The sequence below is a fragment of the Xiphophorus couchianus genome, chromosome 22 (assembly GCF_001444195.1).
Source record: "Xiphophorus couchianus chromosome 22, X_couchianus-1.0, whole genome shotgun sequence".
NCBI lineage: Eukaryota > Metazoa > Chordata > Actinopteri > Cyprinodontiformes > Poeciliidae > Xiphophorus > Xiphophorus couchianus.
The window spans coordinates 4,935,416-4,948,835 of NC_040249.1; the positions used below are offsets into that span (position 1 = coordinate 4,935,416).

General features: G+C 38.4%; 1 protein-coding gene and 1 long non-coding RNA gene across 2 annotated transcripts in view; one reads left to right on the forward strand and one right to left on the reverse strand.

Moving 5' to 3' along the window:
- srbd1 (S1 RNA binding domain 1) overlaps positions 1 to 13,420 on the forward strand; it is a 52,389-nt gene that overhangs the window by 20,243 nt on the left and 18,726 nt on the right. Inside the window, exons 15-16 of the mRNA XM_028006489.1 lie at positions 5,563 to 5,654; positions 9,183 to 9,265. Coding sequence (XP_027862290.1) covers positions 5,563 to 5,654; positions 9,183 to 9,265 — 175 coding nt within the window. The remainder of the gene's footprint in view (positions 1 to 5,562; positions 5,655 to 9,182; positions 9,266 to 13,420) is intronic.
- LOC114137707 (uncharacterized) lies at positions 1,075 to 5,645 on the reverse strand. The gene is made up of 3 exons (XR_003594073.1): positions 5,531 to 5,645; positions 4,243 to 4,397; positions 1,075 to 4,095 (listed from the first exon to the last, which is right to left on the reverse strand). It is a non-coding gene; the product is annotated as an uncharacterized LOC114137707 (long non-coding RNA).

The following is a 13,420-nucleotide window of genomic DNA, read 5'->3' on the forward strand; positions in this document are numbered from 1 at the left end:
TGTGAAATGTAGTTATTATATGACTTGTGAGTACAAGATATGTTACAGCTCAAATATTTTTTATGTTTCTGTTGGTCTGTACTTGTCATGATTTAGGGGGTGGGCTGTCTGGCACCATTCCTGGCATTTGTAAGTGGTGGCCGGTGCATATCTGCCAGTCTTCTTCTTATCACCCATGGCTCTCCCTCTTCCGTTACCCAACTGAACTGGTGGCCAGCCCTTGTCTGTTCTTCTTATTTTTCACCCATTACCTTCCCCCAGGGTTACAGTGTTCACTGCAGTGGTCTTGCATGTGACAAACGTGTGACGAGTCTCCATGAACCACAATGTGTGTATATTTGTCATATTTTAAAGGGGGTAAGGCGTACATTTGTATGTTTCTGTGCGTGGCCGAAGCACAGGGTTTTCTTGCTAACAGATTGACATGAGTGTCTGTGAGGCTTTGCTCTTTTCAGACATGTCTCACCCTGGCAGCTGGAGTTTATATGTGCTTGTGTGTGTGAGAGCATGCTTGCCTTCTAGCTCCTCCATGGAGACTGACGGCCCCTGACACCTGCCATTTGGACGCTTTTCTCTGTGAAAAATGTCATCGTCTTTAGACCCGACGTGAATGTTTGTGTATGTGTGTGAATAAGGGAGAGAGATATGGCACATCCCTCAATTTTGCTCCCTGGGGTCAAGCTTTGCAGCTGACTGAACAATGAATCCAGGCTGTTTGAGCTGCCAGGACAGACACAGTTGGTGAGTGTGTGTGTGAGTTTTATTTTTCTTAATTTTAGTTTTTCGTTTTTTAGATAAATAATTATTGCATTAGTTTTGTCTCTCTTAAACAAGTATAATTAAGCCACACAAGAATCTTGAACTCACAAAGGTTGGTTGGAATCACAAATTTATTAAATGTTTATACCATAGCTTTTTTGTCTGCAATGTAGTTTAGCTCTTTAGGCAATCTTCTTTGTAATTCTTTTTTTTTTTTTTCAAATTGGCTGTATTTATTAACAAAGAATTTAAAAACATGACTAAAACCATTTGCTACTTTTCTGCAACAACTTAATATTTCCCAAACATCAACACATGATATTTTACCTTCCATGGGAATGTTCTTTCAGGTTTTTGCAAAAGCGGTAGACCTTATTTGAAACCCTTCTTTACAATTCAAATTAAAAATTTGTCTCAGTTGCTTGTTTACACACATAGCAAGGGAGCTAATCACATGGCAGCAGTCAAGTATGTTCAAGGCTCTAGATGACAGAGGCTGACTTACTGAAGTTTAAACAAAGACTCAAATGAAGGAAAAAAAACGGATTTTAGTGAAGTCAAAGTAGCTGGATTGAGTTTTTTGTAGGTATTTGTTTGCACAACTCCCCGATTTACAGACAATGGTTGGAAAAAAGAGGAAAATATCCAGTGAGCGGCAGTTGTTAGGACAAAAATGCCTCAATGACGTCAGAAGAGGAGGACAGACAGAGTACTCTGAGATAATTAAAAGGTAACTAAAGCTCTAATAACCACTCATTATCACCAAGGCGTACAGAATGCTAAGTACAAATGTCAAATCTTGAAGCAAATGTGCTGCTGCACTTCATTTCCGTTGTGACATGTAGATAGTAAAGTCAGAATGTGGTGTAAACAACATGAAATCATGGATTCAGGGGGATCAGTGTTTCAAAATCTGGGTTGTGGCGTCAGGGTGTGGGGAACCAGTTGGTCACCCTTTAAACCCCGCAGACCGGCCAACTCTTGTTGTTGACCACATCCATGCCTTTATGACTACAGGGTAAATTGACTTTTTTTTATTTATCCCTTTCCTAGTCATTCTGAAAAATCAAAACACTTTACACTAGAGCTGCATTCACGTAGTTGGAGTCTAACGGATGGATTTGAGTTTTGTGACGACAAGGTGCATTATGTCTACCTTCTGTTAGAGGTAGACATTAGAAGACGGATAGACTATGGGGGTGACTGGCTCAGAGTCAAGAGTAGCTGACAACAAAAAGCTCTGCTTCTCATTCTACTTGTAGGAACTCTAGGCACCACCAGCATACCTCCAACCAGGAAGTAAAGTCTTCTGAATGAATGGTCAAAGAAAAACAGGCAACTTGCCAATGGCAGCAAAGAAATGCTTTGGCAAAAATATTTCCATCTTCTCATTCAGTTCTTTCTACCCTGGTACGTCTAAATCAGGGCTTTTAAACCAACTTCAGACCTCAAGAGCAATGATATACCTGAATCCCCTTTTCTGCATATCATCAAATTCAACAAGGACCTACTATAGGGCCGTGTTGGACCAGAAATTCATCTATAAGTTGCATGATTGTGTTTCTAGAGGTTAACAGTTGAAGCCCTCTATTGTTATGCAAAGAAAACCTTTCATAGTTATGTTATTCCCTTACTTTAGTTCCCCAATTGAATCTGAATGACATAGGGAATATATAATATGAGGAATGCTCTGAACTGTTCATAGGGGTCAAAAGGCTCCCACATACTTCATCCGAAGTGCTGAAATCAGTTCTCATTGATGTAGATGTTTGGGAGACAGAAAAATTCTGTCATCATTCTGTTTGCAGAGAGGCATCCACCTGCCGAACTTGACATCAGGTCCAGGTCAAACTATTTCAACAGGGCTTTGTGCAAAGTTTGTCACCATGTTTTATGCAGAAATGTGCTCGGACAATATTGTTAATATTTCGCTTTAACTAGTCCACTTCCTCTATATGGTTTTGTATCTGCAGAAGACCTGAATAATTAGGAATTATATACGTTTCTGCAGTTTTTCGCAAAATAACTATAAAAAAAATAAACTGGAAAAGCAATTGCACCACAGTGGAGGCTGTCTGTAGAAAAGTGCGGCGCTTTCTCTCCGACTGTTTCCTAAATGCAGAGCAGAGGATACAGGTAGGAGTGTGGGGCCCACAGTGGGTTGGGGTGTGACGTATGCTGAAGCGAGAGGGTTGACTCCCCAGGTGGTCTGCGCTGTTGGGTGAAATGTGTGTTCGTAGGTGTGTCCACAACCATGTGACCGCGCTTCAACTTTTAAATAGTTGCATGGTTATACTCACAAAACCCAGTTAATATTAACTATGTGGTCTGTGTTAAGACTAATGGCTATGACTTGAAAGAAGAAATATAACGTTCTTCTATGTTTTTGGGTTCATTAGTGATATAATCGGCCTATTTCTGATTCGTTGAAGGTGTTTTGAATTTACACCCATGCCGATTGCGCCCAAAGGCTTTAAAGAGATATCAAAATGTGTATCCATCTCCTTCACTATTGCCTTTCTTTAGGGGCGGCAAAATGGGGCAGTCATTATGTGTCTGTGTTTGAGTATCAAGCTCAAGGGTGTGTCTCAAATTCACCCAGCAAGGGGAAGGAGAAAGGGCAACCCTTTTGTGACTTTGCCCTAGGAAGGAACGGCGCTGAGGGCAGACATGTGTTTGTGTGTGTTCGTGCAATTAAGAGAGCAAGCATAAGCGCGAATAAATGATAACCCTAAATGGCCAGAAGTCATCGCTTTGCACCAGGAGGCAGACTGTGACTTTGTGTCTGTCCACACATCGGCCATCCAACCACTGTTGACCTTCTGCTGTCTGCCAGGGTGATGCCCTCGCCATGGCGACAGTCATGGACGCTGTGGCAGAGAGGGCTCAGAGCTGTATCTATGACACTGCTGTTACTGAGATGCCCCGGCAGCAGCATTAATTAATACATTAATTAATTAATACAGAGGTGATGGGGCTCGTTGGATAGCCTTCATTTTTTCTTCAACCATTCACTAGTATGTGTTTTTTTTCGTCATTTATTCTTCTAGCTTTTGTTTTCATTTTTATCATCCAACACTGCCTTTGTCAAACAGTGTATTTATTAGTACCAACACCTGAAATTGGATTCCAAAGCAATGGGAAAAAAAATGAAATAAATATTAAAAAGTTTTCCTTTCTTGCTTGTGACTTGTTTATTTATGCAGTATAAACGTGAAGCAAGACGTGTCATGTTAATGACCAGCATCCTTTTGACCTCCTTGAAGGTCATGTGCCAATGCTCGTTAGCAGCGTCGTCATGGCGATATGTCAGCTGTCAGCACAATGGACTGGAAGCTGACCAACAGAACAGGGGGGTGAAATGGGGGGAACATGACGAGATTAATAGAGAAGAGGAAGGATAGGAGGCATTGGAGAACAAGTTCATTTAAATATGAGTCTCATCAGAAGGCCTCTGTCACGACTAATTAACAACATACTCACGGTGGGCAAGGTTGTTGTGGCACAATCTAAGCCTCTGGTACAGGTTGTGTGTGTGAATGCTGGACAGGGCTGGACTCTCGGACATGAGCGAAGCGTCATTGACCCTGTTATTGTGTCACTTAGCCCCGAGGAAGTTCTCCCGTCTCTCCTCTCATCTGAAAGGGGCGGCACAAAATAATATGACAAGTTCTGCTGAGTGTTGCCAATATCAGCACCGTATCAGTGGCTTTGTTGTACCGCCGCCCTTCCTGATCGGTGATCAAGGATAAACAGCCTTCTTCATTGTGAATATGTTTAAACAGAGACTTGTATTAGTCATGTGTGTGCAGAAGAATCTATGTTTTTAAGCAAATCTTTGCAACTTCTTTTAATATGTATTTATCGTGTTTACAAAAATGTATTCAGCTGTGCATCTTTTACTCTGTTGATAATTATTCTTCTCAATAATTTGGAAAAATCTGCTACCTTAATAAAAATTTATATTTTTTTAAGTCGGTTTAAATCACCACTGCCATGACTATGACACGTTTTATGAAAGGTAAAAAAAAAACTACCTGTAAAAAGTCAACCAAGCATTATTCACCAACAGCAGTACATGACAGTGAGCTCTAGATGGCAGTAGTGTTGCATAAATTGCTACAGTGGGCCTTTTTATTAAAACATCAGTCATGTCAGCAGAAAGAGAGTTTTATTCTCTAACCATTTAAGTATGTAATGTGAATGATTTATACTTACTTCAAGAGTGACCCATTCTGTGAGTAGATGATGTCAATCAACCACCTGAATCACCAAATTACCTGTTCTGACCTTATTAAGTATACCGTACGTAGTTACATAGCCCAGTAATTTATATATTTTAGGCACATGCTTTTTTTTTTTTTCCATGCTGCCGGGTTTTAAAATGATTAAAAGCATTTGAAAGACTGTAATTTTGTTGTTAACTTTGAGACTACTTGTCACGTTGCTAGGGCATAATGTCAGTCCTGAGCATAAAAGGGCTGCTTAAGTCAGATGTGGAACCAGTTTGATAAGTTGTCAAGTGCAAAGTGCAAAGCAGTAGCAATTTTCTTCAACATGTGCCAGCATTGTGCCTGTGAAACAGAAATACCTGCCTGCATTTTTGTGTGCATGTGGGCGTGGGGGTGTGCGTGTGTGTGTGTGCGTGTGAACTTGTCACCTCTTACCTTAATCACTCCATCCTCCCCCTCACCTTTACGGGCTAACCAGTTTTTTATTTCCTGTTGCCATATTATTCTCATCCACCATCTCACTCTCATTTTTTTCTTACTTGGTATTTTTTTTCCTAAATCCTTTAAACAGCATAACCAATGAGGCCGGGGCATCCATCTACAGTGTGAGTCCTGAGGCGGTCAAAGAGATGCCAGACTTGGATCCAAACCTTCGGAGTGCAGGTAGGATTGCTTTAATTTCAAAACTACTCTCTAATTCTGGTAACACTCAGATTTTCCACAGTTGCTAGTTTTATAATCAATGTTGTGTTTTGAAATGTATTTGTTATTGTTTTAAATGATTAAGTTAGTGGCTTAATTAGTTTGTTTTTTATTATAAAGAACATGTAGAAGAAATATATCAATGAGTTATATTTTAATAGGATCTGTGTATAATGTACTGTATAATATCATTTCATTTTTCATGTGCAAAAGAAGGGGTACTGGGTGGCTCAGTCGGTAGAGCAAGGAGGCCTCAACACAGATGTCCTGGGTTCGATACCCAGTCTTTGCCATTTCCTTTCCTGTTGAATTATTGTTCAATAATGGCTACCAGTGCCAAACAAATCTTTAAAAAAGGAGAGAAACACTAAACAGGGTCCCTATAAAGTGCTGAACACTTTAAAAAGTTAAATAACCTATGGTAAAGCAGTGTTTTGTGTGTCCCAAGCCCTATTTACATTTGGGAAGCTTCAAATTATTCATAATGTTCAACAACAGACACTGCAATATATTGAAAGACTGCAGATTATTGGCAAAATGAACACACCATGTAAATCTCTTAGCTAGCGTTTTACATTTTGTCATCTAAAACAACGGAAGCGTGAAGTTGTTTTTAAAGGTTTTTAACCACTCCTCAGCCCCACCCGAACTTTTTAAGTCCCTTACATCCAGGCATCATGTTCAAGTCACATTGGAGTACAACAAACATAGTTTCCATCATGGGCTGCAGAGAAAAAACGCAATATTGTATAACAAATTTCGTCAAACTTTTTAGAAATCTGAAGGTAGTCTTTCCTCTAAAAGTGGACTAAAACTGAGACTCTTTGACTCTTGGAAGAAGACAAAGAAAAAGGTTCATATTTTTTAAAATACATATATTGTCCTATAATCTGTAGTAATTATGTTGCAGTTTGAGCCAGTTTGTAATCAAAGTTGATTAAGTACCACTTTACTAACGTTTTGAAACTTTGAATGATCACTCTTTTTTAACTATCTGCAAAGCAGCCATACAATAATAATAATCATTTACCATACAATATTCTTATTCACTTTAAATTGAATGAGACTAATGCTTTTATCTGAAACAAAACAAACACAAAAAAAGATGTAAAATAAACAAAAAAACACTGATTGTGCACTTACTGCCACCTGCAAAGTTAGTTAATGAATAAAAAAAGACTCAAAATGCATCACGCTGATTGGCTGTCAGTGAGCGTGTCAATGACATGCTCAGTCTTTCGAAATGGATATTTATTAATAATTTACTGTGGTTAGATTTATTCTTAATACCTCAAAATTATGCTTGCGACACGAACCAGCAAAAGAGAAAGAAATAACATATATTCTCCACCACTCTGAATATAAACCTGTCTTTATTCTATTTTTAAAGATAACCATGCAATGTTTCTTCTTCAAACACACATAAACACACAACATACCCAAAACACAATAACCTTCAGTGTTTTAACTTTAGCCTTATCTATCTGTACTTCTCTGAAGCTTGACTCCTCTTTGCAGAGACAGAAAGCCCATCAGCTCCTACTATATTACTACAAGTACCGTAAAGTCTAGAAAAGCACATCACATTAAATTATCTACTATAAACATATTAAAAGATCTCTTTTGAGTCTGGATGTGGATCTGGATTTATGTACAAAGTAACATAGGAAAAATTGCAGCTCCCAAAATATTTAGCAAACCAATTACTATTTCGACATTGTAGCAAATTAAATTGTATTGTAGCCTAATAAAGCTCCCCATGCATCATCACCGCACCGTCCTCAGTCATTACACCGGATGTTATGACTATGTTCAGTTGTTGATAGTGTGGTTTTCAGAATATGAAAGATTAATAAAATGAACACTGTCATATCAAAAGAAAAAAGAAAAACTTTGCGATTCAGAGAACAAATGTTTCCAGCAGACTTCTGCTTTAACAAGCATAAATCAAGCCACATTATTTCTTACTAAGTTTCTGTGGTCGGCTGCACTTAGACCCACATTTATTTTCTTGACAGAAGTTTGAAAGTGACGTGTTGATCCATTTCATTTTTCAATGCTGTTTTAAAGTAGCTGCCTTTAATTTAGTTGTTAGTGGTGGCCTCGCCTTCTTCTTTTGCTCTTCCTGCTCTCTTCAAGTTATTTTTTGTTGTAGTTCATGACACATAAACCATACTGTACACCATGAAAAACTCAAATAATTTCAGTTTGACAGAAAGAAAAAAAAGAAAGATGCAACGCACCACTCAGCATAGTTTTCACCATGAAAAAGCAAGCGCGCGTCTCTCTCTTTCCAGGCCTCAATGTGTCTGATGAGGCTTGTCATCTTGCTGTACTTTGGCTCATAAACTTTTAATAAATGTCGGGGAGTTTCACCGCTCTCCATTTCCAAATCAACTCCTCACAGAGGGAGAAATGGGCGGAGAGTCGGGGAAACAGGATAGATGGAAAGTGTATTTGGAGGGTTCTGCTGGTGCACTGAGCAAGGTTAGGGTTGAAACTTCATCCCTGTCTAAATATTATCTCAGGCAGCAGCCTCCTGCCGCAGCCAGAAGAGAGAGAAGAGCCATTGATTCCAGATATACTCCCTCCACTGCATCTCATCCTCCTCTTGCTCTTTATCTTTTCCGCCTCCGAGATATGAATCGGACACATCTCATGCTGTATTACACTCACTCCAACCTCGGAAATTCAAACATGTACTTTAGTGCCTGCATTTAAAAAAAGAAAAACGCTTTGAAAAGGGAACTAAAGGCAGGACAAACTGAATCGTGTAATTTAGATAAATACATTGCATTTTAAATTCCATATCTGCTTTTTTATTTTTGTTAATTTACAAGTTGAAACTACTGTTTTAAATGATTTAGTTTCAGTGGAATGTTTTAAATCATTTATTTAAAAATAAACCATACAGATTTAATATATTTTCTCTAAAGAATATAAAATGTAACACATTAGCAACATTTTTATGAATTAAGCCTATAACTTGTCTGCAACTGATCTAATGGTTATTCTCATTTTTGCCATTTTTTTCCCGTCATTTGTTTGCATTGACTGCATAATCATTTAATTTAGCAGTTGCAAGATGATGCTAAAAGCTACTTCGGTTGATGCAGACTGTAGATGTTTGTGTGCTACATTTCATTATGAGCCTGCAAGCTCTGGATAATACAAATTAGTGGTTTAAGGGTTCATGACTTCGCCGTCCATCAGGATGCTAAATGACGAGTGCAGAGGCTCATCCTAAATGGCAGCTTTAATTATTATTATTGGGGGCGGAGGACTCACAATTGGGTTGGGCCTGCCTCCAGGGAAGCTCTCTATTATGCGGATGATTAGCATATTCAGTCATTATAAATAATGTGGTTTTGCATATTTAGCAATTAAGTCGTGTTGCAAGTTTATACAAAACACAAATGTGACATTCTCCTGAGAAATATGACTTCCTAATGTGTCTTTGGGTGTGCACACATTCACATTGTATTTTAGTGTCTATTGGAAGACGCGTCCAAGATCCACTGGCTGAACTCGTGAAGATTGACCCAAAACACATTGGCATTGGAACGTATCAGGTGAGCCTTATATTTTATTTCCTTTTGTATAAAAAAAAGAAGTCAAACCAGGCCTTCATTTTGTTTTTTGCTAATTTCATACCCATCAGCATGTCTTTGTTTATATAAATCTATGCTCTTTGGCATACTATTTCAGTTTGTCATAAAGCATGTGCACGAATTTCATTCTCAAATTAGACATTTATTTACATTTCTTCCAATTTTAAAAAAGCAATATGATGAAGACTCTAAATTATTAAGAGTTCAGGCATGACACACATAAGAACTTTAGTTTCTGCTGCCTCTTGTCCTTATTTGTCTCAGGGTTCGTGAACCTAAAACAACACAAAAGCTGATTTTGCGAGCTGTGAGTTCACTACGTGTCGTACTGCGCCTTCTATTCGCAGGAACTATGAATTCAATGTCTTTGTTGTTGGTAGATCCAGGAAAGGAGACATGAGAGAATACAAAACAAGCCAAGAACCTTGGATGGCATGTAGCAGTCATGACTCATTGTTGTGCCTTCCAGCTAAGCTAAACATGGTGAAATTTGAGTAATTTAATGATGAAACGGTCGATGCCATCTTTAAAATGTTTAATTAAAAAAAAATCAGTTGGCAAGATATGGGGCTTAAAAGATGTGCTCCTTCAGCAAGTAAAAATGTTAAATGTGCAGAATTCCTGTTTTTGAGGATGTGAAGCTCATTTGAACATTGAGCTGTGATGCGAGAAAGGATTATTTTTTTTTGTGCTGCAAGGCAGAGTAAGAACAAAGATGAAAACGCTGTTTAACTTTTTGGTTGAACAATGAACAAACTAATAAATTACAAAACTGTTAAGTATAATTTTTTATGTAGTTTTAGTATTATTAATGATAATGATAACATATTTCCTGATGAATCTACTAAAGCAAAAATATTTTTTACGTTTGGCTGTGATTGGGCTTCGGTAAATCAAATACAATAAAAACTAAACTTTTTCATAAATGCATCAAAAATAGTCACTCTTACAAGTTGTTTTGTGTCTTTTTCTTTTTTCCACATAAATATCTTTAGAATAAAACACCAGAATCTGCAGATTATACCTCAATGGAAACAAGAACTCAACATCGGCTTGGTACAAAGCCTGATTGGTGCAGCTCTATTTTTGTTATTTGTATGCGCTAGGAAGAGCCACGGTGGAAAACCACTTCATGATACAAGAGGGAAAATAGAAGTGAGAGTTAGCAAAGACTGCAGATTGTAACAAAAGTCAAAGGCGCAGGGAATGAGCGGAAGAAGCTAAACGGACATTTGAGGGTGAAAGGAGCAGGTCAGGTTGTGCAGCTGCTTGCGTGTGTGCGTGTGTCTTGAGGAGCGTGTTAGGTCACAGGCCCTTGTCTCTCATCACATTCTGCCAGGCTCTCTTGGGTGCCCACATTTCTGCACTTTTCGCTCTCAGATCATGTGACTGGGTCAACAAATGATAATATAGCAGAGTAAATAAACTCTTGGTGCTGACAGATATGAGATGGGACATCAGTTTAACCTGCATGTGTGCTCACACAAACACTTTTACACACTTTCCCTCCCTGCTTCTTCTCACAGTTAGCAGGTAAGAACGTATGCACATAAATGCATATGTAATACATAACTCTAAGTGTTTTTTTTTTTGGATACGTGTGAAAAAAAAGTGAGCACATGGCTACGTTTTCTTTTGTGCAATTCATGGCATTTTGAGGTTTCTTAAAGTTTATTTCTCCTAGACCCAGAAAGCATAAGGGCAGATGTAACTCTAGACAGCTGGCACAGCATGCGCTCTCTTTCTCTCTAACTCTGCTGAGCCAGTGAGTGACAACTCTGAGAGAAAGGCGGAAATGAGCAGTGGGCTAAAAAAGTGAAGCCCATTAAATTCAGATTGGGTGTAAGTATTGGTGTGGGAACATTATTTTCACTGCAGCACCCCGGGTTTAAAGGTCTCGCTGGATATTAAAGGTCTTAGATGGCATGGTTAAATCTGCAGCAAGTGATACTCCTTCCCTCAGTATTCATTTTAACAGAAATATGCATTTAATGAGTGGTGTACATTTAGGACAGTTAAATTAACACATTTTAAAGTAGCTTGTTGCTCTTTTTATTGATCGGAATAGACCTTAAAACAACTCTCAGTCACTTGCCTGTTGTGATTGTGGTGCTTGGTTAACAATTGGGCAATCCCTACAGCGGTGAAACTAATTGCTGCTGAAAAACACACACAGAGGCACACACTGCTGTGTAAGAAAACATTACCCACCTGCCGGATATTAAAGAAACTGTCAGTCTTCTCCTTACAGCTTTCAGACGTTCCCTCATTCTTGATTTTTGACCTGTATTCTCATGTTTGTGCCCCAATGACTGATCTTCATCAGTCTAACACCAGGGTTTTAAATTAGATTAACAAAATTGTTTTTGTCTTTTCAGCTATACTCTTATAAAAAAGATAAACATGAATAATGACGGAGTGGCCACAAACTTAATCCGGTGACCCAGTGAAAATGGTGAGCTTAAAGACCTGAAAAATCGAAGACAGTTCTTCTTCGAAGCACATGTTCTTCCACAGAAAAACAGCAAAATCGCTTTAGGGCTTCTTTCACGCCAGCACTGTTTGGTCCATTTCAATCAAACTATAGTTCATCTGCCTGGAAAGTCTGGTTCATTTGAGGAGGTGTGAATGCGCAATTAAGCTCTTGATGCCGACCAAAATGCAAACACAAATTAGCAAGTGTAAAAAACTAGGACTTGGATAAGCTGTAATGGAATAGACAATTGTGAACAATATGCATGTAATTTATGATTTATTATATTATTTGCTATTAGTAGCCCTTACACAAATGAAGTACAGTAAGTGTTTCCCATCCCAAGTGGCAGAGGTTCTACACAGGATGATGGGAAAAGGTGATGACTTCCTGTAGTGGAGCTCAGTAAATCTGCAGGAGAACTAGCTTTACTTTAGTTTAGAGCTGAAAGGAAGCTATAAGATTAATGCCAATTTTAGCTTTGTAGGTTGCTAATACTTAGTCAGATTGTTTACAAGTCATTTATATCCTGTTTGTAACTCTGTCAGTTTCATTTTTCTACATAATACCCACGAGAAATATAACAATATGAATATAAAATAATATATAATGTATTGCAGATGGTCAAGAAGTACAGAGAGCTGGTGGATTGCTTTGTGTCAAGGTGACAATCATCTCATCTTGAATCTAAACAAAACAAGTGAGATGATTGTAGATTTCAGATGAAACAGGATTAGATCAAACCCCATTTCCATCAGGGGAGACAAAGTGGAGGTGGTTGAGGAATATAAACACCTCTGGAGAGGATGGTGCAAAAGCGGATTTTATATAAAATCAACAATTTCTGGACAAACCGGACCATCCTTTTCATGAGACTGTCATAGAAAAACAGAGCGCCTTCAGTCAGAGGCTTCTTCACAACCGCTGTAATACACACCGCTACAGGAGACACAGTCATCAGCGTCTACAACAACTCTGAAGAGCCCTGAATAATATGAGTTACAACAACATTTAATGTCCTTCTCAGATCAATAAACTATTTTTGAATAAATATTTTTTGCTCTCCAGACGATTTAAAATGATAGAGGCTTCTTAAATTCTTATGTAATCGAGTTATCAGCCAGTTGCACAAGAAGCAGAACAACTCAACAACTACTTCCTTTCCCACTTAAAAATAGGAGTAAAAAATTAATGTCAGTGTATCAGGATTAAAGCACTCACTTTCTCATTTGCGACTCTTAATATTTAATAATAGCTCACACTTAATTCACCAGGTAAATACATGCTGACAGCAGCTGTGTAGCTCCTAGCAACACAGACCGCTTTGACAAGATAATTGTGTTTTAATATGGTAAGACCTTGCACGCGCTCTTGAACTCAGAGCTAGCACAAAAAATCGTGCTGCATCTCTGGTAGGAGCACAAGATGCACAAGAAGGAAGTTAAAGTTTGGGTCAAGCAGCAAAGCATTTGACTGCAATCAACCAACCTGGATTCTTGATAAGACAGATTTTCGGAAAAAAATGAGACGAAGCTTTCCCGTCTGACAGTTACGATTTTATTTCTACCTAACCAAATCCGTAGCAAAACACACACCTTTTGCAAAATTGTCCGAAATATCGTGTTTTTAAAATTTTTTAAATG